Source organism: Nelusetta ayraudi, unplaced genomic scaffold (assembly GCF_046127955.1).
Source record: "Nelusetta ayraudi isolate G7.1 ecotype Tasmania unplaced genomic scaffold, CSIRO-AGI_Nayr_v1 ptg000031l, whole genome shotgun sequence".
Classification (NCBI taxonomy): domain Eukaryota; kingdom Metazoa; phylum Chordata; class Actinopteri; order Tetraodontiformes; family Monacanthidae; genus Nelusetta; species Nelusetta ayraudi.
Window position 1 is genome coordinate 4,331,615 of NW_027466081.1, and position 25,785 is coordinate 4,357,399.

General features: G+C 46.5%; 1 protein-coding gene across 1 annotated transcript in view; it reads left to right on the forward strand.

Moving 5' to 3' along the window:
- Positions 1-6,808: 6,808 nt before the first annotated feature.
- adcy5 (adenylate cyclase 5) overlaps positions 6,809-25,785 on the forward strand; it is a 50,741-nt gene continuing 31,764 nt past the window's right edge. Inside the window, exon 1 of the mRNA XM_076030992.1 lies at positions 6,809-8,072. Within this exon, the coding sequence (XP_075887107.1) occupies positions 7,062-8,072 (1,011 nt within the window). The 5' untranslated portion in view covers positions 6,809-7,061. The remainder of the gene's footprint in view (positions 8,073-25,785) is intronic.

A 25,785-nucleotide genomic window follows, 5' to 3' on the forward strand; every position in this document is an offset into this window, starting at 1 on the left:
ATCTAAAACTTTCTCTCCCTGTGATTGCATTTTCTATGTTTAATATATTAAAAGTGACTCATTTTGAAAGTTCTTTTTATTGAGCTTGTATACAATGACAAACAGTAAACTGTTAAAAACAAAAACATGCACACTTATATGATAAAGTTTAAGACAGCTAAAAGTTAAGCAAAAAATAAAGATTAAAAAAAAAAATAACTGCACAAATTCCAGTAGCAGCAGTGTTTTACTTATGAAATAAGCTTCCAGTGGTGACAAACAGAACTGCATTGTTGCCCTCAGCACGTGTAGGATTCCTTCTTTTTATGGACTTTTGTGTACAGAGTAATGTCGCTATCATTTAGAGCTAAACCTCCAAATGTAGAAAGAACTGTGAATCAAGACTTGTTCCATCTTTCCTTTGTCTGTACAATAAAGATAGCCTGGCGTTGTCAGCGCGCCGTCGTCACACCGGGCTGCTGCATTGATCACCAGTTGCACCAAAGCCGTACATCTTGCAAGAAGTCCCAATGTTGTGCAAAATTCACATTTACAATGTGTTTCAATCTGGTGCTGGATTTTTACCTAAAATGAGAGAAGTTTAACATTAACTTCTTCTGCTTAAACCACTTTCCAGAAATTGAGCTTAGCAATTAAATTAATGATGGGTGCCCTCTGTGATGTCACAAAGGGTAATACCTCACAGACACCTCTCCCAGTTTAGCGATGATGGCTGTTTTTGTCCTCTTCTGACAAAGCGTCAGTTCTCACGATGAAATACAACCTGAATATATGTATCACATTATACATGGGACCTTTTTCAATCTGATCTCAGAAGCTAGCGCTCGTTAGCGCGCATGTTCGACGGTTGTGTACTTTGCATTCCCTCTTTTTCCCAAAAGGCGCTCCTGCTCTGTTGTTGCCGTGACCATGAACCTCGTCCTCTCCTTTTATCAAGTAGCAAAAGTGTGCAGCTAGTGGCTCCGAAAATGTCAATGTGTCCTTTCCACCCTTCCTTTCTTCCTTTCTTTCTTTCTTTCTTTCTTTCTTTCCACTTCCTCTTCCCCGTCCCGCCGCTGCAAAGTGGTTGAGCATGACTGTGGGAAGCAGGAGCGGATGAGCATCTCGTAACACTGCATGAAGAAGGAATCCGGACGCCCGGAATGGTGACGTTGCAAAACTTTGTGAAAAGATGGAGCAAACAGTAAAAGCATGGCAAGCGTTACCGCGGGTTCTGCCCAATAAAGTTTTGATACAAATGGTGGCTTCTTTTTTTTGTTTTTGTTTTTTTGCACGGGGCCAGCTGACTTTGTACAGGTTATATGAACAATGAGACGGTATATTTACAATAAACCTGCCACATGAGACATTTATTCGCTGTTTTCACCCCCCTTTTTGCGCTTGTGTGCACTCGCGCGCGCACTCATCGGATGAGTGATGCCCCTCTGTGAGTTATTTCTGCTAAAAATAGAGAGGGCTTATTTGTGCATTAAGTGTGCATGCAGTGAATCATTCCCCCTGCGCGCAGTGTAGGCGAGCGCAACGCTGCACGCGGAGTGTGTTTTCTTTTCTGTTTCCCTTTTCTTTTATTTATTTTTCTTTTATTTATTTATTTATTTTTTTTTACCTTATCAACATAAACCTCCATTGTATTTTGAAGCCCGATGGGTGCGGTGTTGTTGCGGTTCGATGGAAGTGGAGCTGCCGCACTTAAAGTGTTCATGTACGGCAGATATGATTGTTCCTTTTCATCTGCGAGCTGCGGCTCAGATCACAGGATCTGAGGGGCCCGGCGAGGAAAGTTAGAGAAGATTAAAGTGCATTCAAGAGCAGCTAAAGATCCGGATGGAACCCTCTGATGTATTGATAAAAAAAGAAAAAATATGATATGTGATATTGCAGCTGAGAGAAAATTGCGAAACACAAAAGAAAATTTGATGGTATGAATGTTCCGCAGCAAGAAAAAGGAAACAGTGTTTCCATATCGCTGAAGACATTTGCATTCTAACGAGTCTGAGGGATGAAGATGGATTACAGATGGATTGTTTCAATATTTTTCTATCATTACGGTGAAGAGTTACGGGATAGAAGTTCTTGTGTCAACAGCAGCAAGTTAAGAGACACAGAACATAGTAATTTTATCTATATATCACAGTTGAAATGCGTGTATCAAATTTGATATTGCCTATTACGTTTTACTCACTACAATACAAACATGCTTTTCGGTGACCTTATTAATATGATTAATGGCTGAAATGCCAGAAAAAAACCCAATTGATACATGAAATACATCCGAAACAAAACGATCTGTGAAAAAAAAAAAAAAGCATTTTGTTTGAAATGTTATTGAACATCCCAGTTCCAAAACATTTGAATTTGGCTATTATTTTTTTTAGTAGTTTGAGTTAAGCAGTAAATAATACAGTGAAAGAGCATTTACTATTTAATTTCTTTTTTTTTTTTTTAAATTTGCGATTCTACTTTGTAGTTTGTCTTGATGTCAACATCTCTTTGAGGCTGGCGATTGGTTTTCATAAAGTTTACGCAATTTCTTTAGGCTGTTTACTCCTCCAGTGGCACAGCTCATGATTCAGCATGTCACGTCAGATCGGGAATATCAATGATTCTTTTCACGAGGGGAAAAATTAATTAACCAATCCCTGCAGGACAGGACAACACTGGCTCATTGTTCGAAAGATGCCAACCTTTTGGGAGACGGGGCCTCGGTCGGCCGCTGCCGTGCGATATGGCACATTGGCGTCCTGAAAGGGACTCTGGTGGTGAATGAGACGGTCTGTCTTGGTGCTCGTCCTCCGTGGAAATCGTGAAAGCGCAGACTCGGTCGCATAACCATCGCATGAGGGCGATGCCACGCGGAGGCTGTGAATTTTACCGTTCCCTGAACTCTTGTGGGATTCGATCCCTGTTTCTTGTCATAGGACGCAGCGGATAAAATGTTTCACGTGTGCAGATTTGTTTCACTTCTTTATGTGGGAGAAAACCCATTCGAAAAAAAACCAAACAGCTGTGGCTCAGTAGACTGGTACCCTTGAGCAAGGCACCTGATGAAACGTAAATGGACCTATTGTAGTGTGAATGCTTGTGTGAGTCATACATAGATTATTATAACTAGATGGTGGCCCATTCATTTCAATGGAGTTGCTCACTTAGAGCAAAAACTGAAACGTTCGACCCGCCCATAGAGCATGTGCACTAGTGTCACCTCCCGTCATGCCTCTGCAACTCCCAGGATGAATCAGAAGGCAGCAGCCAATCAGAACGAGCCGTGACACAGCACGTGAAGCCGTGTCACATTCGGAAGAAATGCTTTTCTGGGCATCTCCTGAATCTTTTTTTTTTTTGGAAAGATTAAAAGTCCATGATTTAGACACGTGCAATGGAAAGATTTTTATAGGGTAATAATAATAATAATAGGGTTTCAGGTTGGAAGTCTCCCATCAACTGTTTTACGGCCGTTTATTTTTGTATTGCAGTGTCCGGGAAAAATGATTCTCGGACCGCGTGGGATTTTTGGCTGCAGTCCCTTCAGTGGCCACTAGGAAAATTGCCACACAAACATTTTGGAAGTCCACTATCCAGTTCTTGTAATACATCCACTTTGTGAAGCGCTTCGGTAGAGAAGAGCGCTGTATCAGTGCTGTCCATTTCTATCTCACTCAAAATAGGCCAATCAAGTTCTTTCTTGCTAGATAAAACCAGTTGGTAACATCACCGGTTTCTCCCCCAACTCAAGTGCCAGAGGCGGCACTTGAGTTGGGGGAGAAAAAAAACACTGATCAGTCATGTCATGCTCACCGGCTGAAAAAAAAACAACATTCTGATTGAACCTTTTCAAACAGGACCTGTCAGAATTCAGAGCTGAAATCGCACCTCGGCCATAACGTGCAGAATAACCCCTGAGAATACAGCATTGCTAGCTTCCACTTTGTCATATATAACATGTGATTATCTTATTGAAAAACGCCCGCCTGTCTCAGAGCATTGGATAAAGGAGAGCAAGAAAATGGCAACGATTATAAAGCCCTGAATACAGCCGCTAATATGAGACTGTGCGAGTGTGTGTTTGATTCCCCAGAGTGGCTGTAAAGGTTGTTTTCCACCAGGATGAGTCACAGCGCCGCAGTGCTCGTCACTTTCCCCTCTTTGTGAAAGGCAGAATGAAAGCTCGCTGACGTCGGATCAGTCATCCTCCTGTTCCTCCACATGTGTTAGGCTGACCACCGGTGAGGGGTTTAAGCTGCGTTCTCACCACTCTTGAGGGAAAAGCTTGTGAATCAGCGTGATTCACATTAGATCGATGAACGCATCGATCTAATGTCTTTATGGGTGTTTTTCCTTTTTGCCTGCAATCATTGTACTGCTGAGGCTCGTTGTCACATTGTGCAACCTCTTTTACCTGAACGTGTGTTTGTCTAAATGGTTGCATGTGTTTGGTGGACTCCAGAAATAGAATTTCCATACTGGCATAAATAAAAGGATCTGAATTAAAGTGCACACTTTGAGCATAATGCAAGAAGTGCATCTGGGTAGAAATGGTCCAAGTTGAACAATTTATTTTTCCATTTCATCTTGTTGCATTCTATATTTTTGAACTTTTCAATGATTTCATAACAGCACAAAAAAAAAGTCAAAGTAGAGTGTCACCGCCAGAATACCGGGATAAATTTCTATACTTGAGGCGTTGATGATTTGATAGAGGGAAGGGCTGCACAGGAGCCCCCGTTCTCAGCGTTACACAACCTCACACACGGGCAGAGAGGCTTCCGTTGGAATGCACTCACAAATGGCTGCGTAACATGCGTTACGGCACAGTCTAAATGTTAATGAGAGGAGGTGAAACACACTGGAGGTGAGACGATGGGAGGCGGCCACGTTCTTTTTACGGTTTGCTCCGTAAATACGCAGTGACCACCTGCCGTGACAACAACCTTTGCACAGTGCCAGCACCCTGACATGCACGTGATCGTGAACTGTTTTTATTATGTTGACAGATGCGCATAAAGTGATGGAGTAACATTTCTGTCAATATATATGTCACATCATCTTATATTGCAAATGAGAAAAAAAAAGCCTCTAGGTAGTTTTCAAATTTGATGAAATAATTTTTATGATTCACTGACTTGTAACAAATCTAGCATTGTGACAGCTCCCCTGCTGGCCTGGTATGGAACACATCACTTTGGTAGCCTGCCCAGCACCATTTCATGAAAGCACACCTACCAGCCTCTTATAGTCAGCGATTCTCCGTCCTTCTTCTTTCTCCTCTCCTCCTCCTCAAATGTCATTCAAAACGCATTCATCCGAAAAACAAATGTCATAAGAAGGAGCTTGATAGTTCAAATCTCTGGGGCTGCTGTAAGAGAAAGTGAGTGCGACAAAACAACTAGTCGTGGTTTAAATAGGCCACACTGAGTCATTTTGTGATCGATGATTTGGACACAGAGAGAAGGATGCAGAGATTCAACCTTTGTCCTTCTATCATAACATGAGCGTGTGTGTGTGTGTGTGTGTGTGTGAACTCGACGGTGCGGAGGGAGTGTTTGCGTGTGCATATCCAGCTGTGAGACACGGGTCCGCCCATTCATCGAAAGCTACCGGGGGTGGTGGTCGTGCAGCCCGGCCCCCGTCTCCAGATTGAGCGGCCGGCGGCCCAATGGAAGCGCTGCGGAGCGTGACTCACCGCGCTTCCGTTTCCAATGGAGGCGCGCGGGAGAGGCGGGCCGCAGGAAGCACACTTGGTTGAATGGGCACCGAGGCAGAAATCAGCGGTAAATATGTTATGATGGTGATGATGGTGATGGTGATGCCGCCGCGCACTGAACGCGCACCGACCGGACGCCTCGGGGGCTCCGCGGGAAGCACTCGTCCTCCGCCACCTGGGCTGACGCGCCGCGTCACTGCCGCGGCTCGGCTGCGCGCACGTTGATCGGACCGCGGCTCTCTTCTCTCTCCTGGGATTTTTTTTTAATTTTTATTTTGAACAGTGACTGGACAGCTGTTGCACATCGATTGTACCCGGGTCGAGGCACGAACCGGACGACGGAGGGAGGGGGAAAAAAAGAAGAAGAAGAAAAAAAAAACCCCGGGGCCGCGGGCTTAGCGCCATGGACCCAGGAGCTGTTTGTTTTGGCAGCCGGGAGGAGAAGACGAGCGGCAGGCGAAGGAGGAAGAGGAGGTGCGGCTGAGTCGGAGCCTCCTCCTCCGCGGCGACATGCAGTGCGCCAACGATCGCCGACGCTCCTTCCGGCCAACCGTGATGCTCCCCCGCCGCTGTCCAAGGGGCTGCGATGTGTGCTCAGTGCAGGTGCGTCGAGACCGAGTGGGACTACGCGACCGGGAGCCAGCATCATGAGACTCGTCGATCTATATTATTATCATCATCGTCATCATCATTACTACTATATTTATTTTCCCTCCGCTGCCGCGTTTTTTTGCCCACCTCACGCCGCTTCAAGGGCTCATGTCCGCATACTTAACGGCTTGTAATTGATGGTGTTGTGCGGTGATCTCCCGGGTGGTGGTGGTGGTGGTGGGGACTCCCTGGGTTGTGTAATGCTTGTATATCATCTGCAGCTGCGGCTGCTTTCAGCCTCTCCACGGATGGTAGTTAATTGGGCCCAATGATGTAGAGCCAAATCCTCCAGGATCACACAGTCCCTCCTCCTCCTCCTCCTCCTCCTCTTCCTCTTCCTCCTGCTCCTCTCCGGCCCCCTGTGACTTTGGCGCATGTTCAATTGTTTTCTCTTAATTCCCATTCTGGGAGACCTAATCATTTAAAGAAAAAAAAAAAAAAGAAGAAAAAAAAAAGATTAATAGCTTGTTTTAACACGAGATGTTTGTTTGTAGAGATGCGAAACTGACCTGATTGTTGCTGGTTTTTGGTTTGTTTGGCTTTTGCGCTCAAGTGTAAACTTTTGGGCAACTTTTGGAGATTTAACCTCCCGGGGAGAGACGTTGACGTTTTTTTTTTTTGTTTTTTTTTTAAATTATTATTATTTTTAGATATAACTTGTTACGTCGAGGCGCCTCTCACCGCCCCCCTCCGCCCCGCCGCCACCACCATGTCCAGATCAAACAGTGTCAGCCCACCCGGAGTGGGTGCGCCCGGCTTGAGGGGCGGGACCGAGCTGAGATCAGCTTGGGGCGAGTCGGAGTCGGTGGCCAACGGGTGCCCATACTCAGCCAGATCCCCGCGCAAGAAGCTCGCCCGGGCCAACAGTCGGTGGAGGCAGGAGGAGGCGGCGGCGGCGGCTGCGGAGGATGATCTGGAACACCGGCAGCCCGGCCGAGCCTCCATGACCGTGAGCCGGGTCAGCTTCAGGTCCAGGTCGGCTTGGCAGGACCATGGCGAGATCGAGAGCCGAGACAAGAGCCGCGCGTCCCCGAAGCAGCGTGCCGACGGCGAGGTGAGACCCAAGTCCGTGGAGCTGGGTCTGGAGGAGCGCAGAGCCAAGGCGAGGAGCGACCGGGGGGAGGCGGCGGAGGCTGCTGCGGCTGCGGCGACGGCTTCCACTGCGGTGGCCATGGCCGAGGAAAAGTTCTCCGCGGTGGCGTGCTGCACCGGCGTCATGCACATTTTCAAATCCAAGAAGTTCCAGTCGGAGAAGCTGGAGCGCCTCTACCAGCGCTACTTCTTCCGCCTCAACCAGAGCAGCCTGACCATGCTCATGGCCGTGCTGGTGCTGGTCTTCACCGTCATGCTCGGCTTCCACTGCTCGGACGGCACGGGCGAGCCGAGCGTCACCTTCGTGGTGGTCTTCTCCGGGGCCATCGTGCTCACCCTGGTGCTCATGGTGGTGTGCAACCGGAACGGCTTCCACCAGGACCACATGTGGATCGTGTGCTACGCGGTCATCCTGCTCGTGCTGGTGATCCAGGTGATCGGCGTGCTGCTGGTGGAGCCCCGCAGCGCCTCCGAGGGCATCTGGTGGACCGTCTTCTTCATCCACGTCATCTACACGCTGCTGCCCGTCAGGATGCGCGCCGCGGTCATCACAGGGATTATTCTTTCCGCCATCCACGTGGGGATCTCGTGGATTTTAAACGGCGTGGACAGCTTTCTTTGGAAGCAGGTACGCAACGACCCAACCCAAAAAAAAAGGGGGGTGGTGGGGGAGCATCAGGGGTTAAATTCTTCGGGGTCACAGAAAACTCAGAGGGGTTTGATGTGCGCAAAAGAAAAACATGCATGAGAAGGTGTTAATGGAAGTTTTCACTCATTTTTAAAAGAGCAACACAAATTGCAGCTGTCAGCTTTGAGATCAGAGTCTTGACAGTGCACAGAATCTAAAAGTCCTTCAAAGGAATCTGTCCAACATTCTGTCCATTTTCACTTTGGCATAATATCTATCTATCTATATATCTATCTATCTATCCATCTAACGGCGTAGGTGTGTTTTGTGACATCACAAAGGGCCGATGTCCAGATCAGAGTGTTCCGGTGTGCACTTTCGGAAAAAGTGGAGCAAGAAAAAAAGTAGCAAACTTTCCTCATTTCTGAGACGTTCGCCGGCAGAAGACAGAATAACACAACATAATCGTACGAGACCGTCGGGTCAAGGTACTGACTTTGACCATTTCATGTTTTTGATAGCGTATCAATAAAGCGACGAGCCAATAGGACTTGCACAAGGATACAACAGTCCGTGTGGCGACCTCAGAGAAGCAGCTCACTGCCCAACAGACCGCAAGAGCGATGGCATACTCTGTATTTCCTTTCAAAACAAACACCTCCCCACCTCAGATGTGGTCCGGCTTGGAGAATTTGAAAAAATATTAAGTCAGAAATTTCACGTTTGGTCTTGCATTTATTCTTCTGACCGGGCAGTTTTTCAGGGCGTCTAAAGGTTAAGGAACATTCAGCGGGTATTACTATTATTAGTCTCTGTAGTTTTCAGCTTCTTTCTGCTTTCCCCCCCTACTTCTTATCTTATCATAGATGTCGAAAAAGAAACACAAGCATAAGGGACCTAAAGATGAGAATAAAGAGTTACTTGACTCTGCGAGCATCAGCTTTTCTCCCTGCAGGCTGTTCCTTCCGACAAACAGTAGAAAACTTAACGGGCGCGCTGAGCTTGTGATTGGTAGACAAAGAGTCGGCTATGGGATATGGCTGTTGGTTGCCACGGAAACTGTATCAGCTGCCTTGTTGCTCCTCAGGCTGCAGACGGCTGTAAGTTTAGAACAAAACTGCAGTCAGTTCGGTGTTTTTTTTTTTTTTTTCCTTTTGCAGGCAAATGCAGCTGCAGTGTGACTATTTTTTTAAGAGTCAGACTTTTAGCTAGTTTTAAATTGGCTAATTTAAACTTTTATAATATTCCGTCTGTTCTATTCCACCCGTTATGCTACCTCACATTGCAGTTGCGCTCTGAAACTTGCCTTGACAATGAATTTGGGACTGAATCCAAGTCTTAGTTCATTTGGCGGGCATGTTGTCACTGTATACACTGTATTGTCACTGTATACACTAATCTGCAATCAGGATGCGCCTGTTTGTTTTTTTCTGGGTCGGACTCGTCCTTGCATTAATTAATATTACTTATTATTACTTTGCTATCACATTGGAATGCAAGGGGATGTGCACGATATCACTGTTCAATATAAATCAAAGTATAAATCAAAACATCTCGAGGGTCATCAAATAAAAATGTGAACGCTTGTCCTGACCTGTGATGATGCAGCTTATATGCATTACATTGGCGCAAAGAACAAAGCGCTCCCGGAGCCTCACTGGGAAGCATTTGCTCTCACTTCTGAAAAAAAAAGAAACTGATGCCGGGTTGTTTCGCCTCGTCCGGATTGAATGGTGACGGCTGTCGATCGTTTGAGGCCAACGCGCTTTTAACTCTGGGCCACTCGGCCTCGGCGTTTCCTCATAAAAGTGGAGCGCCCAAGGGGGTTGTGTTTTAATAATGTCAGATCTGCTTTAAAACACCTCTGCATTGCTGGTGGACTGCGCAATAAAGGTGCCCGTACGAACGGGGCTTAATTTCCCACGCCGTTATTTTGAAGGAACACCAAATTGCGTCATCCCCCGAGTTCCACAACTCCACATCATTAACGCTGAACTGTATTTTCCTGCTGTGTGTGTGTGCGTGCGTGCGTGTTTGACTTATAACTCTTCAGCTCCTCACTGCCGCCGCATTGTTTGAGCAGTTTTCTTAATTGCCTTTTTTTTAGCGGGTGTTCTCATAAATATTTTACTCAAACAATGTACCTATTTAGCGCAGGTATTTTTGGTATTTTTATAAGAGAAAATAAACCGAGTGCTGCAGACTGTTTTGAGGTTCCTGCAGCTATTGGACCCCACTGAAGTGTTTATCTTCATCGGGGTTGATTATCCAGATAGTTTGGAGTGTTGTTTATAGGAGATATTAAAACAAAAAGAATTGCTACACAGCAGCTAGCCAAGTGAGATACTGCTCATATAAAAATGTCCCTTTCCATATTTGAACAAGTAACAGTGTCCCAGTTTTAGCCCCAACCAAATTGTGTTCACAGTCACGGCCGCTTGTTTCCGCCATCATCAATTTAAAAAGATTTGGTTTAAAAACAACCAGGACGGATGTAGGTCTCAATTTCTTTTTTTTACATCCTCCCCATTTCTTCTGGGAATCCGATGTTTGGTTATGTAAGCGCGGATCGTGCCGGCGGTTTAGTTTTTCTGCGTGAGTGGCATGTGACCCCCGCATCTGTTTGTGTTCCTGTCAGAGCCACGCTGCCATCTAATGTGTTGATGTGAGCGTGTGGGAACCGGCTGCCGTGTTTGTTGTTCTTTCCCTCACAATGCTGTTGTTTTTAGCATATCTGCTCTCCCTTGCTAACCCGCTGGCTCCGCCCCCTCGCTCGGAACCTCGCCACTGTTTGCGTGAGATCCCAGGATAATGCCGGGACTTATGGGAGGAATATGCTGAGTGTTCCCCTACGCGGCAGAACTGCAATGCCGCTGACTGGGTTGGTCCGGGCCACATCTGCGGATGCCTTGCAGGTGCCGACGGGATGCAGCGTAATGCAAACCAGCGAAAAAAAGACAATTCAGTGAAGCTCCTTTTTTTTTCCTTTTTGAAGGAGCGTCGTCACTCAACTTTTTCCACTTAAATACATCTTTGCATCTTTGTTTACTCAGTATAGGTTCATTAGAAAGGGATGCTGAGGACCTGCAGGGAAACGGTTTGTTTTGCTTGAACTTGCAAGGTCACAACTGTCTCCGGTTCTGGGATTGATAGAGAAGAGGCCTGCATTCAAGGTTGTCGGAAGCAATAATAAAGCCAGCTAATAACCAAAACAACATCTATCCACTACGTTATTTGTGAACTCCTCTGCAGTCCGTGATCATACAGTGATTCCGGGGTGTCAGCGTTTAAAGTGTTCGCGTATCGCCTTAGTGATACCATAGAATGCTAGCTGAGCTTCACAGAGTCTGCACCTAACGTGTTTCACCGCTTCATTTTTTATGAAATATTCTTAATCTTTAGAAACTTTGTCGGAGTTTTCGACCCTTTTTAGAGAAGAAGCCGTTCTTCTTCTCTGTTTTTTGCAGGATTTAAACATCGAGCGACACTGCCACCCTCAGTGCTCAAACAGTACTGCACTGCCAGGTACAAATGAGCATGCAGTGGCCAGAGTGTGATTTTATTATTCAGCAATTTACAACAATAAATCGGCGCGTCAACGCTTACGTTTTTTGCTTCGATAAATTTATGTTGTCAACGTAATCGGTAAGGTTGACTAATCTTTGCAGCCCTAATCTCATCCGTTGCGGATTCCATGATGATTAAGGCATGCAGAGTCTGGTTGGTTCTGCCTTCCGGTCCGTCTGGTCAGCTGGATGTCATTCACTTTTTGCTTTGCATGCATAGACGTGCATCTGAATGGCTCTCTATTATGAAATGGTCAACGCAAACATACGTGCAGACGTGCACAGATTAGTCTCATTTCCCCAAATCAAGAACATCGTCATCATCAGCAGAGGAAACCTTTTCACCTAAAGCAACCTTCAGCTATTTATTTCTCCCCTCCTTCCTCTCTGGTGTTCCTCAAACGCAACTCGTCCTCTGTAGTGAGGCCACCACAGCACACGCTGCTCCTTCCCTTCAATAAACAGTTCGATAAATCCGTCGCAACAATAACAAAAACCCTGGAATTTGTCACGTTCCCGCCGAGCGAGGATGGTTTTGCCCCGATCAGAGGAACCGTGCAGAATAACAATTTGTATTATTAATAACAACGTGTATTATTTACGACATTCGTGCTCTGATCTGGGGAGCGTGGCAACACGTGAACTCGACCCTTTCTCAAAATGTACTTTCTCAGAGTGACGGGGGGGTAAAAAAAAAAAGGTACTTAAGATAATTTGATTTCTCTCGGCTCTTTGAAGCCGCAAAAAGAGGGCTGAGGTGGACTCGTCAGTTTATCGCAGGGCCACGTAGAGAAACAAACAGCCTTTCGCACTCACACCTACGGACGACTCGGAGTTCCCGCCTCACCTCACGTGCACATATTTTATTTTGGACTGTGGGAGGAGGTCGGAGTACCCGGAAGGAACCCACGCAGACACAGGGAGAACAAGCCACCTCCACTCAGAAAGGCTTCAGACCGGTCAGTGAACCGTCCAGAAATGAGTGGAGTCAGTGGTTCCCTCCGCAAAATGCCCCATTGTGATGTCACAAAGGGTACTGATGTCTGTTGTAACAAGAACATAGGAGGAAAAGGCGGGGGTGGGTGGGTGGGAAACCAGAGGGCTACATTTTCTGCTTTCTGTTTTTTGGAGGGCTGGTAGTCAATTATTCATGCTTGGCTGCTCCACTTTGAGTGAATGAAAACTCCAAATCTGAACTTTGGGTGGAATCGGAGGCATTTAGGGGAACTGTTTTTTTTTTTTTTTTTTTTTTTTTCCGTGTGTGCGTGTCAAGCGTTAAGAGCTCTTGCTTCCAGTATTTTCTCCCCCCCTCCTACATCCCCACCCACACATTCGCAGAGGGAGGCCTTATAAAATGACCAGTCACGGTTGGCAGGGCTCCAGATGAGAAGAGGGTTTGTCTGCCCGTCTAATTGAATCGCCTGCTGCCTGTAATGTGTGGAAATTCAAAGCAGATGTCCGCGTGGTCGTCTTCCTTTTTACCTGCCGCTTCAAAACCCGTCCTCCCCTTCCCAGTCTTCAACGATCCTTGGGATTTCTTTTGTGTAATTTCAAAGCGAGGCTCAAACCACTCACCGAACCCCCTCGTGTGGACCTTCATCCGCCCTGGGGGTTCGCCCTCGGGTCATCCTGTCCTCTGTAGGACAGGATGACCCCACCCCCCCCTCCACATACACACAGCGCGACGAGAGGGATGCGCCTCCCTGTAGAAAAGGCCAAATCGGAGCTTGAAACGGATCAGATTCTCTCTGCTGCATTCACCTCGTGTCCCCCGTGACGTCGACGTGCGTGTTCGGCCAGTTGCGATCCGACCACCGGGAGAACCTGGGAGCGTGCGACGGGAGACGACGACGCTTCTCCGGAGATGAGATTTGAGTCATATCACGGATGCGGGGCAAGCCAGCTGTGGCAGGCCTGAAAAGTATCCTCACTTTTTTCCGTTACCAAGCAACCGATTTTTTTTTCCTTCCTTCTTTACCACCATCAAACTCCTCATTTCTTCCCTGGGAGCTCTTCGCCGGCGTTTTATCTCCTCTACGTCGCTCCTCCCGCTCAGCCTTCTTCCTGCTCTTGTGTTTTAAACAGATCATTTCGTTTCTTGGCAAGCGTGACGTTTCGTTAAACGTATTATTTTGATTTCCCCCCCCATCCCTCCCCCCCTTCTCACGCAGACACTTTGATTTCATGGCATATGGTGACGGGGATAGGAGGGGGGAAACGAGCCAGAGGAAGCGGCTCTATTTTCGTCGCCGCCGGTGGTTTGTTTAGTAAAGCCGGGGCTATAAAATCAAGTGTTGTTCCGCAGGACTCGGCGGAGTACTCAGAAGGCCCTCCAACCACTTGAGCCTCCGTGAGTGACCTCCGCCAAAAAAAACCCAAACCAAACATGGTTCTTGATGTGTACAAATTTAGCAAAATGGTGCCCTCACAAGAGCACTGGGCTTGATTGCCGACAGTATTATTATTATTTATTATTGTTGTTTTTGATAGTAGGCCGTCTCTCACCATTTCCACCATCTTCAGCTGCAGCTCTAATGATGCCATCCTGCACCTCCTCAGTCAGCCTCCCGTGACAGATCAACGGGCCAGATGTCTTGAAGTATCAAAGCAGCTGCGGTTCCCTCGCTCTAAAGTCACGTGATTGAATGCCGCTTTCACATTGGTGCCGACCTCTGCTTAACCTCGCTACTTGCGGTCTGTGATGTGACCGTGAAGTGTGCGTTGCGGATACTTGAGGAAGTGAACCCCACCGGCCACTTCATTAGGTATTAGGTACCCTAGGCCAAAGAGTGTTCATGTCTTCAGAGATGCTTGTTCTGCAGACCTTGGTTGAGCTCCTGTTGCCTCCAACCAGTCTCCCGGTGCTGACCTCTCACCCCTCATGCCAACAAGGTGCAAACCTGGAAATGTTCTCCTTTTGAGACCATCTTCTGTAAACCCTAGAGATGGTTGCGATGTTGTGAAAATCCCAGTAGATCTGCTGCAGTTTGTTAAAAACCTCAGTCCAGCCCGTCTGGCACCGACCACCATGTTCACCACGTTCAAAGTCACTTGAACCCCTCTCAGTTCCCCATTATCATGCTGTCTTTGAACTTCAAGTCGCCTTCACCATGTCTACTTGCCTAAATGGATTGAGTTGCCGCCATGTGATTGGCCGATTTAGCTATTTGCATTAACAGCCAATTGGATTTTTTTTTTTTACATTTCACCCCAACATAGTGCCTCGTGAGTTTATGGCCGAGTTCAAAGCTTTTCTGCTCCAACTGCTGTTGTTTTTAATCAACAGTCTACGTCATCAGCTATCGACATCATCTATCGATTTTAACGTAAAGTACGGTCGACTTCTGTCGGCTGCCAATCATTTGTCGGTCACACGGTTCATCTGCATCCAGGCTGTGGTTGCTTTGGTTGCACCTTCTTAAATGGACTTGTGAAAGCATGGTTTTGAGTTGACCTTTATGTTTTTTTTCACCATGTACAGTGTGTTCCACGCGTGTCATTGCTGTGGTTGGTGTCAGACATGGGAAACACTTAGGCCCGTGCCTTAATGAATCTGTGGTTATTTGCATGGCTGGACGCTGAAGGCTGTGGTTTGTTGGACTCTGAGAAAACGCTAGCCTGAGAACAGACTGGTCCACTGAGAGAATATATTTTGTGTTAGGTTAGAAATAATTAGCCAGGAAGTCCCTCATTTTAATGTTAGCCAGTATTTTCCTTTAATAACCAAAGCACTCTGTGGTGATCCTCGGGCTGCATTTCAGCCCATGTGTATTTGAATACATTTATTATCATTTTTCATGAACAACCTTACGTGTAGGTAGGAACGAGGTGAAAGTGCCAATCATTGTGTACTCTATTACTCAACTGACTCTTTGAGGGTTTCTTTTTCTTATCAATCTTCCATTATTTTTTAGTGTATTTTAGTGTTTTTTTCAACGAAAATCTATCTTTCTTTGTGGTTTGGCTTTTTGTTCTTTGGATGGATGGAAGTCAGAAAACTCAGCTTCACTCTTGTCCCATGCGCATATGTGAAGACCTCCTTACCTTTAAAGGCTGTGTCGACGACGAGGTTCATCTCAAATACCATCAGTGTGTGGGGGTATTTGAAAGTCTAGGAAGAAAAAGCTTCTTTTTTTTTTTTATCCCCATTTGTTGGCAAGGTCTCAGCATGGAGAACAAAATCTGTGTTCTCCCCTTAGCATTTGGTCCAGCAGAGCTTTTGCTTAAACAGGAACCTGAGTTAATCAAGCATGTGAGCACAGATTTGACAGAAGGTATGAGAGCGTGTTAAAATGCTCGCTAAATCATACAAGTTTCTTTCCTTTTCAGGCTTTTCCCATAACCCCGACTGATGGCTAGGATTCCTGTTGCGTTCGCTCATCTCCTTTTCTCTTTACACTTCTATATATTGTTCCAATAAGCAGCCAAGGCAGCACATTATCGCCTCCAGTAAGTCCAGACGGAAAGAAAAAAAACAAATTAAAGGTTCCTGAGGACGTTCAGAACTCCACTGTTTTGCATGTTGATGAAACTGGTTAGTTTGGTGAATGTCTTCACCCCACTAGGGGTGCAACGGTTTCATATGTTGGTGTACGATTATAGAAAAAAACGTGATTTTACGGTTTTACGATTATTATTATTATAGACATAAAAAAAATCACATCAGCATTCTTTGAAAATATGTTTTATTGCTTTTTCCCCACATTGTCTAACAGTTGGTGCATTTTCAAAGGCAAATAGTGCAGTACCCAAAACAGTCTAAGAATAAACAAAGTCTGACTGTATGGTGGGATTTCCCTTTAGAACAGCAAAACATTAACATCCTTCTTGTAGCCAAAATGCTCCCACACTGCCGACCTCAGACTTTTTTTTTGGTGGAAAGAGGTCGTTTTCGTTCGGTCTATCTGCCTGCCCTGCAACGTCTGCCATTAGCTCTATTCTAACGTGGACACCGTGTTTAGCTAGCTTAGCTCCCACCACTACAAGAAAGGTGCGTGTGTTGTGGTACGCCCGCTAAATGGGCCGTGCGGAAACAAAGCGAGAGAGAGAGAGAGAGAGAGAGAGACAAAGGGAACGTCCCGGCTTCATTTTGCGCCGCGCGGGAGTAACCGGTTTTGCTGAACGTCTGCGGTTAATTTAACCACAACTTTTAAAACCGCGGTTAATGGTAAAACCGGTTAACCGCTGCACCCCTACCCCCCGCATCCCAAGACTGAACTCCTGCTTTGCTGGCTGGTTTTGTTGTCGGAGGTTACCGGAGGCTCCTGCTGCTCTTTGTTGGAGTCTCTCTGCTGCAGTAAACTCATTACCGTTCACGAGGCTTCAACTTATGACTCATAGCTGAGGCTTGAAAAATGAAATTTGCCGCTGTTTCTCGTTTCCCATTGATTAGAGGGCGGCGACAATGCCGCAGCAGACATGACTGGGAGAGGAGGCCTGTTTTACAGCTCAATGCTGATATGGATGACATTTGTACCTCCCAGTCAGTAGGGGTCGCTCACTCTTGCCTCACGGCTCTGGCTTTTTTGTCAGTTTGAATAGCCGCACAATAGTGTAGCGTGTCAACTGTTGAGTCTTTCATGGTGCGTCGACATTGATAATGATAATTTTCAAGTATGACTTTTGTGTGATGTCCATAACTGCATGTTGTTGTTACCGATAACATGGCTGGTTAAGGACTGAATCTGATATTTTTTATTTTAACAAGCTAACCGTATTTCTTTTTTCTTTTTTTATGCAAAGATGATGAGTTAGATGTGATGCTTCATTGATTCACTTTTCCAGAACTGCTCTTCTCACATGATAATTTCACATTGTTCAACATTTACACTTTGTACATTATAAGTTCACTTCATTTATATTGTGATAAAATGACAACTGTTGTTGTGTAAATTGCAATTTCCGGTGACATTCACACTCATCCTGCACCGGCCTCTCAAGTGGCTGGATGAGAAATGGGAAAATAATTTTGAATTGTTTGCCATGTTCGGTGGGCTGCAGGATCCGCGCAATGTCTTCGGCCCACGAACATCCTTCGCTTTGGCTGCAAAACAGGTCGATCAAAGAAACGCGTCGTCTAATATTATTTATTAATGCAGGCAGTTCAGAGCTCTCGACGCTCTCAGGCACTCGTATTGCATCACTGCCCAACATCACGCAGCTTTGTTGCAAGAAGAAGAAGAAGAAGAAGAAGAAGAAAAAAGAGCTTTGATCGTACGTTCCCGCCGTGCTTCTTCGCCGCCGTGTCCTCCGTGGCCGTGTGGGGTATTGATTCTCACGCCAAGCCGAGGACGGCCACCGGGCTCAGGTTTCGGTAGCGCCGTCTCATAAAATCACCGTGGACTGTGGTTATTTGCCGCACCGAGTGACTCTCGGGAGGCCTAAGGTCACATCCCGTCTCCGGACCTCTGCGGCTGTGGTATTGCCCGCTGTTGACAGCACATTGAGGAGGTAGGCACGGGTTTTTCCTCTGGTTTCACTCCCTTTTTTTTTGTATGAGTGAGTCACCGCCAAATAAGTCTAAGAGTCTTATGTAAATGTACCCGGTGAATGTGGACTAAGAAACACACCTGGACATCGCCCGGGGTGACAAAGGGGGCCGACCAAATACTTCCTTTTGATGAAGAGATCAGGAAGTGACTCATCCAAGGGGGAATAATTCATTGTGCGATGCTCTCAAGCCACAGGTTATCGAACTGCGGGATTTTTCATGTATGATCAGAAAGACGTAGTTACTGCGGACCTAATTAACAATATCGTATTCTGGAAAAAAAACCCAAAAAAACAACATAATGTCCCAAAATGTCAATTTGTGAGTTATACACACATGCGATTTTCTAGGTGTGAACTCTGAGATGTTCACATGTTGTTATTTGCTTTGTTGCATTGAAGGCCTCAAGTCATGGAAGAATTTATCTTCAGGCAATTCCCTAAAAAAAAAAGGAGTCAGTAAAATAATACCAAAACCAATAATAGTAATTATGATAAGAAAGAGCATTATTTATTTCACTGGTTGTTTCACTTTTGAGAGAGTCTGCGCCCAAACTCGCGGATCTGTAAGTCAGACCTTTTGTGATGTCACCAAGGGCACAGAAATCCATCCGGTGGTTTATTGGCAACGCTCCCGACCAGCGATCCTTATGAGACCGTATCGAGCATTCAGAAGGTTCAACATAACATCAGTATTAGCCGAAAAGAAAAAGGGTTTTTCGCTGTAGCCTCTGAACACCGGGCTAGATATGCAGTTTTCTGTTACTAGAGTTCAGTGTGTGTGACACGCAGAACCTTTTGCGAATGTCCTTCATGTAGAAGCTCCTTTGTTTTAAGTTTTTGCGTCGCCCACCTTCACCAAGTTGAACATGTTTTATTCCACTGCTGCTATACCCTATAGATCTGCACGCGGTCGTAAATGCGGTTTAGTAATCATCGAGCCTCAATATTTCCATTCCTGCGCAGGGATGAAAGCCCTCTCAGCAGGCCTGTGCTATAATTACAACCGCTCAATTGGCCCTTTGCTTTTCTTTTTACGATTTTAAAAGCACATTCAAACGAGGTGATTGTTAATGTCGCGTCTCGGCTCGGCAGCTAAATAAGTTGCCTTCATGTCCGCGCTCCGTGTTCAAACGTAGACCGTGTCGTAACTGCTCCAGCGTCAGTCCGTGCGCCGGTGCCAACCCCCGAGAAACTGGGACTTTATTGATTTCCTCCCCCTTCTTTCCCACTTTGGCCACAGCTGCGGTGACCTCACAGACCAAAGACTTGGATCCGGAGGGTTGGATCCACTCTTGACCTGTAACACTCAGTCAGACGAGCGTTTGTTTTGAGCTAGCACTTAAGAATAGACCACAACTAATGTGTTTTAATGTAAACCAGCCTCAGATGTGAGGGACATTATGTTTTGCTTTTGTGTGTGTGTGTGTGTGTGTGTGTGTGTGTGTGTGTGTGTGTGTGTGTGTGTGTGTGTGTGGCCACGGTGGGCGCGTTTGCTGCCACATCCATTTTTATTAGATGCCTTCTCTTCCTGCCCGCCTGCAGAGGCGACGGTTTCCCCTCATCCATCTCGTAGGCTTACCCCACGATCAATAAATCAGAGGCACTCGATGGGCAGAAGCAGCAGGTCTGCGCGTCGGCGGCGGCCGGAACGGGAGCGACGGTGCAGGTTGAACCTCAGGGATACGACCCGTTTCCTCATGTGGGGGTTTCCATGTCCTCGTGTGTATGAAAAGGAAAAAAAAAACAAAAAACCTCGATCCATGATATCAGGGATACAATTGAGCCCCGATTCCACTGCCCAAAAAAACATGTTTGTTTTTTTTAAATAATCGGCATTTGGTGGCGGTGGAATCTGCCCACCGAGCCGCGCTGTCCTGCGACAAAACGGGTCAAACGACCCGGGTCAAAATCGGCTCCGATCGGCTCCGCACTAATCGGGCATGCGGTGGAATCTGTAAACCCGGGACAACGCCACCTTTTTTACCTGCCGCACGGGGTGACGTTGCGCGGCACGTGCGCTACGTCATAACCTAGCGCCAGTCGTATATCAGGTACTGAAGCAAAGGTGTTCGCATTCGATACTGCATTTCGAAAGCGGCAACATGCATCACTGGCAGAATTCGGAAATCCGGGCGTTGCTGATCATCCGTAGCGAAGAGGAGGTTCAGCGCCAGGTGTCTGGGACCGTCCGAGACACCGTGGTTTATAGAAATATAGCGGGACTGTTACGCCAGCAGGGATACGAGCGAACCCCGAGGCAAGTGATCAACAAACTGAAGGCTTTGAAAAAGCAGTATCTCGCTATCAAGGACAAACATAACCGCAGTGGGGTGGGGCGCATCGACTGGCCTTTTTACGAGCCATGCCAGAACATTTATGGTAACTCGGCTCTGGCAAACCCCGTGAGCCTATCCAGCTCCAAAGCACCGGTCACCTCCGCATTCGGCTCCATGTTGGTCTCTATTGTTTACTTCCTTGAATTTTGCCGCCCTTTACCTACGTAGTCTCAGCGCGTTGACGTCAGCAGACACGCAGCGGTGAAAGCGGAGGGGGTGCAACCCGCTGGGTTTGGAGTGTGGAGACAGAATACAATGCCGATTACTTCCGCGACGACCCGCGTCCAAAAACATGGTGTCGTCCCGCTAATTTTAGTGGAACAGAGGCTTTAGTGGATATTGTCAATTCTTCACCTGGCCATGTTGATAAAGAAACCTGTGATTGGATGAGTTGGACTCAAGCCAACGATTAGCCAGCTGCTTTCTGTCATTTGTTTAGTTGATCTTTGAATGATCCCCATGGCCTAAAGTTCAAACGTTCTTCTCACATCAGTCAGAACGTAGAGTGTCAACTGTTCATAGTGATTAAAAAAAGGATTACAATACCTCACCACAGAAGACAGTAAAAAAAAAAAGAAAAGTCAGCATTGCATTTTAATTTAAAACATGTTTCTACACAGATAAGATGTTAAAACATCTAACCTCAACATTTCCAGTTAGGTTGCAGTTATTATCGTTGTGAACATCAAGCTTCTGTGGCCCCCAGTGGACCTGAGAACTGAGGCTACACCACCATAGGTTCCCTCCCACCCATGCTTAAAAATCACTTTCCCACACTGTCCCACACAATGTCTCCTACACACAACACAATTTTGGCCTTCACACTGTAATGTGTACGCTGCGGATGATTGTTGCTGAGATTGTTTCCCCGTATTTCCCCCAGTGTGCCCTTTTGCCACTGGCCATCGTTTTCCACCGGAAAAAAAGATCTCAGAAATAGCTGGAATTGCGTTAGCCACGGTGAAATTAAACAGGGGTTGGTATTTTATCGAGGCTGTCACATAAATGGGAGAACAGGAAAACGCTGAAGAAAAATGTCCCCCGTGATGACGCCTGGGAACACCACAAAGCCTTCTCGGCAGAGGCCTTGTGACTTTAGCCTGAGAACGTACAGTGACTCACAGCCGCTAGCCTGTTCCGTTCCCTTTTTATGGAAATTCTCTGCGGGGGTTCTAACTTCCAAGGAACGTGACCAGCCCTTGGCTTTCAAGAAGAATTATTGTTCCTCGCAGGGGTGCCGCTACTGCCAGTCGCAAATAGGCCCCTTTGATTTGAAACGGCACCTCAACTCTCAGTTAATTCAACTGATTCGTTCCAATGAATGGCAGTAAAGATTTTCACTCTTTCTACGTCTTACCTTCATCAGATGGAAGCTGCCATCTGTGTGTGCGCATTATGGTGAAGACAGTCTGGCTTTTGACCTAAAAGCTTCGTAGCGCTGACTTGAAATCTATATCACAGATTGCTGAGCGCAGCTATGTTGATGACGTCATGTTCGGCAGCATCGTTTTCCCCAACAGAGAGATTAAAGTTGGAAGGCTTCAGCACACGATGTGGCTAAACGTGCTAAAGTGAGCCACCGCTTTAATAAAAAGGCTTCAGCCGGAGAGTCAAAGGCCACATGAAGGCGACCTGATGGGGAAAGCAGGACGCTAGCAGCAACGATAGCCGTGAGGCTGTCAAGTCGTAGCGCATGCGGTCATGCTAGCTGGTGGATCTGCCCTCACATGGCCCTGAATTGGAATCTTAGTCACGCCTTAAACTGCACAGCTGCAGCCATCAGTGCAGACTTCTTGTACGTGTGATATGTTTTGAAATAAGAGGGACAGTCTGAGGCATGGAACTCCATTCCGGCCCCGATCTGTACAGTGATCTGTCACTACTGCCATTATTTTAGAGAACTGGGACATGATTTCATGGGAAGGTGAAGTTACTGTTGGATTGTATTTGTATGATGTTGATGATGATATTGGTTCGTTCAAATCATCATTACAACGATTTGATGTCTGTAATATGTAGGCAGGCAATCCAAAAAGAAAAAAAAAAGGAAACAATACTTGGCACAATCATACATGGTACCAGTTTCAAAAGTTTGACTGAATAGAGTAGAATAGAACAAAATAGAATATCAAGCAATGAACAGTAATATAGAGTACGCACATAAAAACAATATATAAACATAAAAATGGTAATATAGTAATAAATGGTAACACAATAAAAATGGTAATAAAATGGTAATGTAAAAAAGAATAATGTGTAAACGTGCATGACCGGTTGTGCGTGTATTGTGAAAATCACTCAATGTCCAACAGTATTCAATGCAACAATGGCTGTGGGGTAGAAACTGTTTTCAGGTCTGAAGAGTGGCTTTTGTAAAAACGATCTACAATAATAAAAAAAAAACAACAACAACTATACTTACTATTTTACTACTATTCTAGTATATCTAAATATATAAAACGTGTTTGAGCCACTTTACACTTTTTTTTTTAACCAAATAATTCCATATATGTTCATAATTTTAATGCCCTCAAGCGACAATCTCTGTAAGTAAATACTCCTCTAGCTCTGTCTCATGGTCGACCGTTAATCTCAGGTCTAAGGACGCCGAGTCCGGCGCGGGTTTTTTTGGCTTCTATTGCAGCAGAGAGACTATTTCCATGTCTGAATGCTAAGATGAAGTAGGACAAGCCGTTTGGACATTTTTCTATAATGAGGCTCCGGCTCCGGCTGAACCACGTATGCCGCGAACAAACTGTGCTCGCTCGCACGGTAACATGGTGTGCCTCACTGGCAGCCTTTTGTAAAGGTGGCACGAAGAGTCCACAGAGTCCATTATGTCTTATTATGCTAATTATGGATAGTAATTCCATTATCGCGGGTAATGAATGCAAATCCATTGTCCTGCCACCGGGGGGGGGGGACAATTGCAAGAAAATATGACTTTCTTTTTTCGTTACTCGCACAAAAAGATTCTTTCATACGTTTTGCACGTGACTTACGATTGGAAAGACGACGTGAGAAACCCACCGTGCCCCGCTCCGAACGGAAATGACCAAATCCGGATATGCGACATTAACATTTCATCTTCATCTCACGGCTCGCGAACGTAACGTCACGTCTCCAAATGAGGCGCTGCTTTCCCGGACCTGCGCAACGGTGGGCGAATGCAGGGTTTTCTTACAGGCAAGCGTGGCCATCACCGACCCCTTTATGATTTTTTTTTTTTTTTTTTTTATAGAGGCACCATTGTGAGAGGGACATAATAGCAGGCTGCTCCGGGGCGGAGAGCTCACGACAGGAGCTTGATTGCCAGTTTTTTTGGCTTTCGCCAGTTTCCCCGCCGCACGTGGAGCAGCGGTCAGAAAGGCCAGTGGGACCAGTTGGTGTCGATCGAGTGGCCCTGCGGCATTCTGAAAAAAAAAGTCAATTCCTAATCAGCCTATTGACAGGACCGTACTTTCACTCGCGAATCGGGGAATCCCAGCGTTTTACGTAACTCGTTTATTCGCATCGAAAGTGCCGCCCGCCGCAGCCGCATTCACTCTCGCAAGGCCGACAGAGAGAGAGAGAGAGAGAGAGAAAAAAAAAGCAAAAAAAAAGTCTGTTTGCGCATATATTTATTCTCTTTATATTTAGAACGGGCTGGTCGGATCGAGCTCCGGAGTGACTTTGAAATTACAGACGGAGGGCCCCGCGGGCGGGTGGGCGGGGCCGTCGTCTCTCAGCGCCGAGGTTGTCATTATTGCTGCGGCCGCCTGTCGAGGGAGGGTAGAGAGAGAAAAAAAAAGAAGGTCTCGGCCCTCTCTGATTCCCGCTGCAGCGATGCTTCCCACGTGTTGTTCCCGTCGGCCGAGGTGCGCTCCGCTAACCGGGTGTGATAAGGCACCCCACCCTCCACCCCCGCACTCCACCCCCACCCCGACCCCGAAGGCCCTTATATGGCCGGGTATTTGAACCTCGCTCTGTTTTTCCAAGAGCGAGCGAGACGACGCGAGCGCTCACGAGCCAGAGGTCAAGAATCAGTTAGCGCCCCTCGTCCTGCCGGAGCTCGCCGGCTGCCTCCAACGCGGAGGAGGGGAGGAAAAAAAAAAACTCCACTGAGGAGGAAGCTCGGCAAGGCGTGTGGTGATGCCCACGGTGGCGTATGTTGGTTGTTGTTTTTTTCTGTCTTCGTAGTACGTTTTTTTTTTTCTTTTCTTTTTTTAAACAAACACTGGAAACGTTGACATTTATCGGATGGAATGAGTTCCAATTCCAGTGAGTTGTTTCCCCCCCACCGCCCCCCCGCATACCCCTCTGGGACAGGAGCCTTTGCAAAACTAAGTGTGATAGTTGGATGAACCTTTTGTCTGCCACTGTAAAACTGATCAGATTGCTTTTCGTTATGTAGCCAGTTCTCAACAGCTTTTTGCTCCTTTATGGGGCGAGAGGTTGAAAGTCGCTGCTGCTTTCATTTCAACACAAGTTAGAAGAGGAGGGCAAGGAAAGAGATGTGCAGGATTGGTGATTTTTAAAAGGTCCAAGCACCACCCCCTCTCTATGACCCATTGGTGAGGAGCCTTGTTGTCTTCCATTCATTTAACCTCACCTTCAATTTATACCTTTCCTGCCAGTGGCAGACAGCCAAAAATGTCTCCACTTGATAATTAAAAAAAGAAGACAGACCAAACTAAACCAAAAGTCTTTCAGGAGTAGTGTAGAGGACCTGGTTTAATTGGGGCTGCAACATTCAGCCAGTCCAGTTTGCTGACAAGCTAAATGGACCAAAACGTATTCCTCCTTGGTGGTGCCACCTCAAGGATTACCAAAGACTGGAGAAAAGTGATAATCAAGAAACTCGAAATGTACGTCGAGGTGTACGTTTCTTGGGTTGGTGAATGCGCCTCAAGTCCAGTTGGAGGACCGGTATGGATTGGAGCCTAGAAAGATGTTCTCTGAGATCTCAGCATTTCAGTTGCAGTCAGGTGAGGCTAATGAGGAGATGTCAAAAGAGCTGAAAACCAACACCTGCCAACTTTGAAAAACCGCCTTAGTCGGATATTTGTACGCAGTACTTTTGGATGACGGGTGGCCTCAAGACACCGTCATGCAAGGGTCAAAATTAGAAGAAGCTTTGGTGTCGTATTTGGATGAAAGTTTATCGTAAATGCCAGCGAGTGCAGTCTTCAGAAGTGTGCAACTATGAATGCTGAAAACGAACAAAGCCCAGCGCCTCTGATCCCACGTGCTGCGCCACCGGCCCGTCTCCTCCGCTGCATCAAACGCTCCTAAGCATGTTTTAAGGGCAGAGTTATTACTGGAAACCGCAGTGTTTCA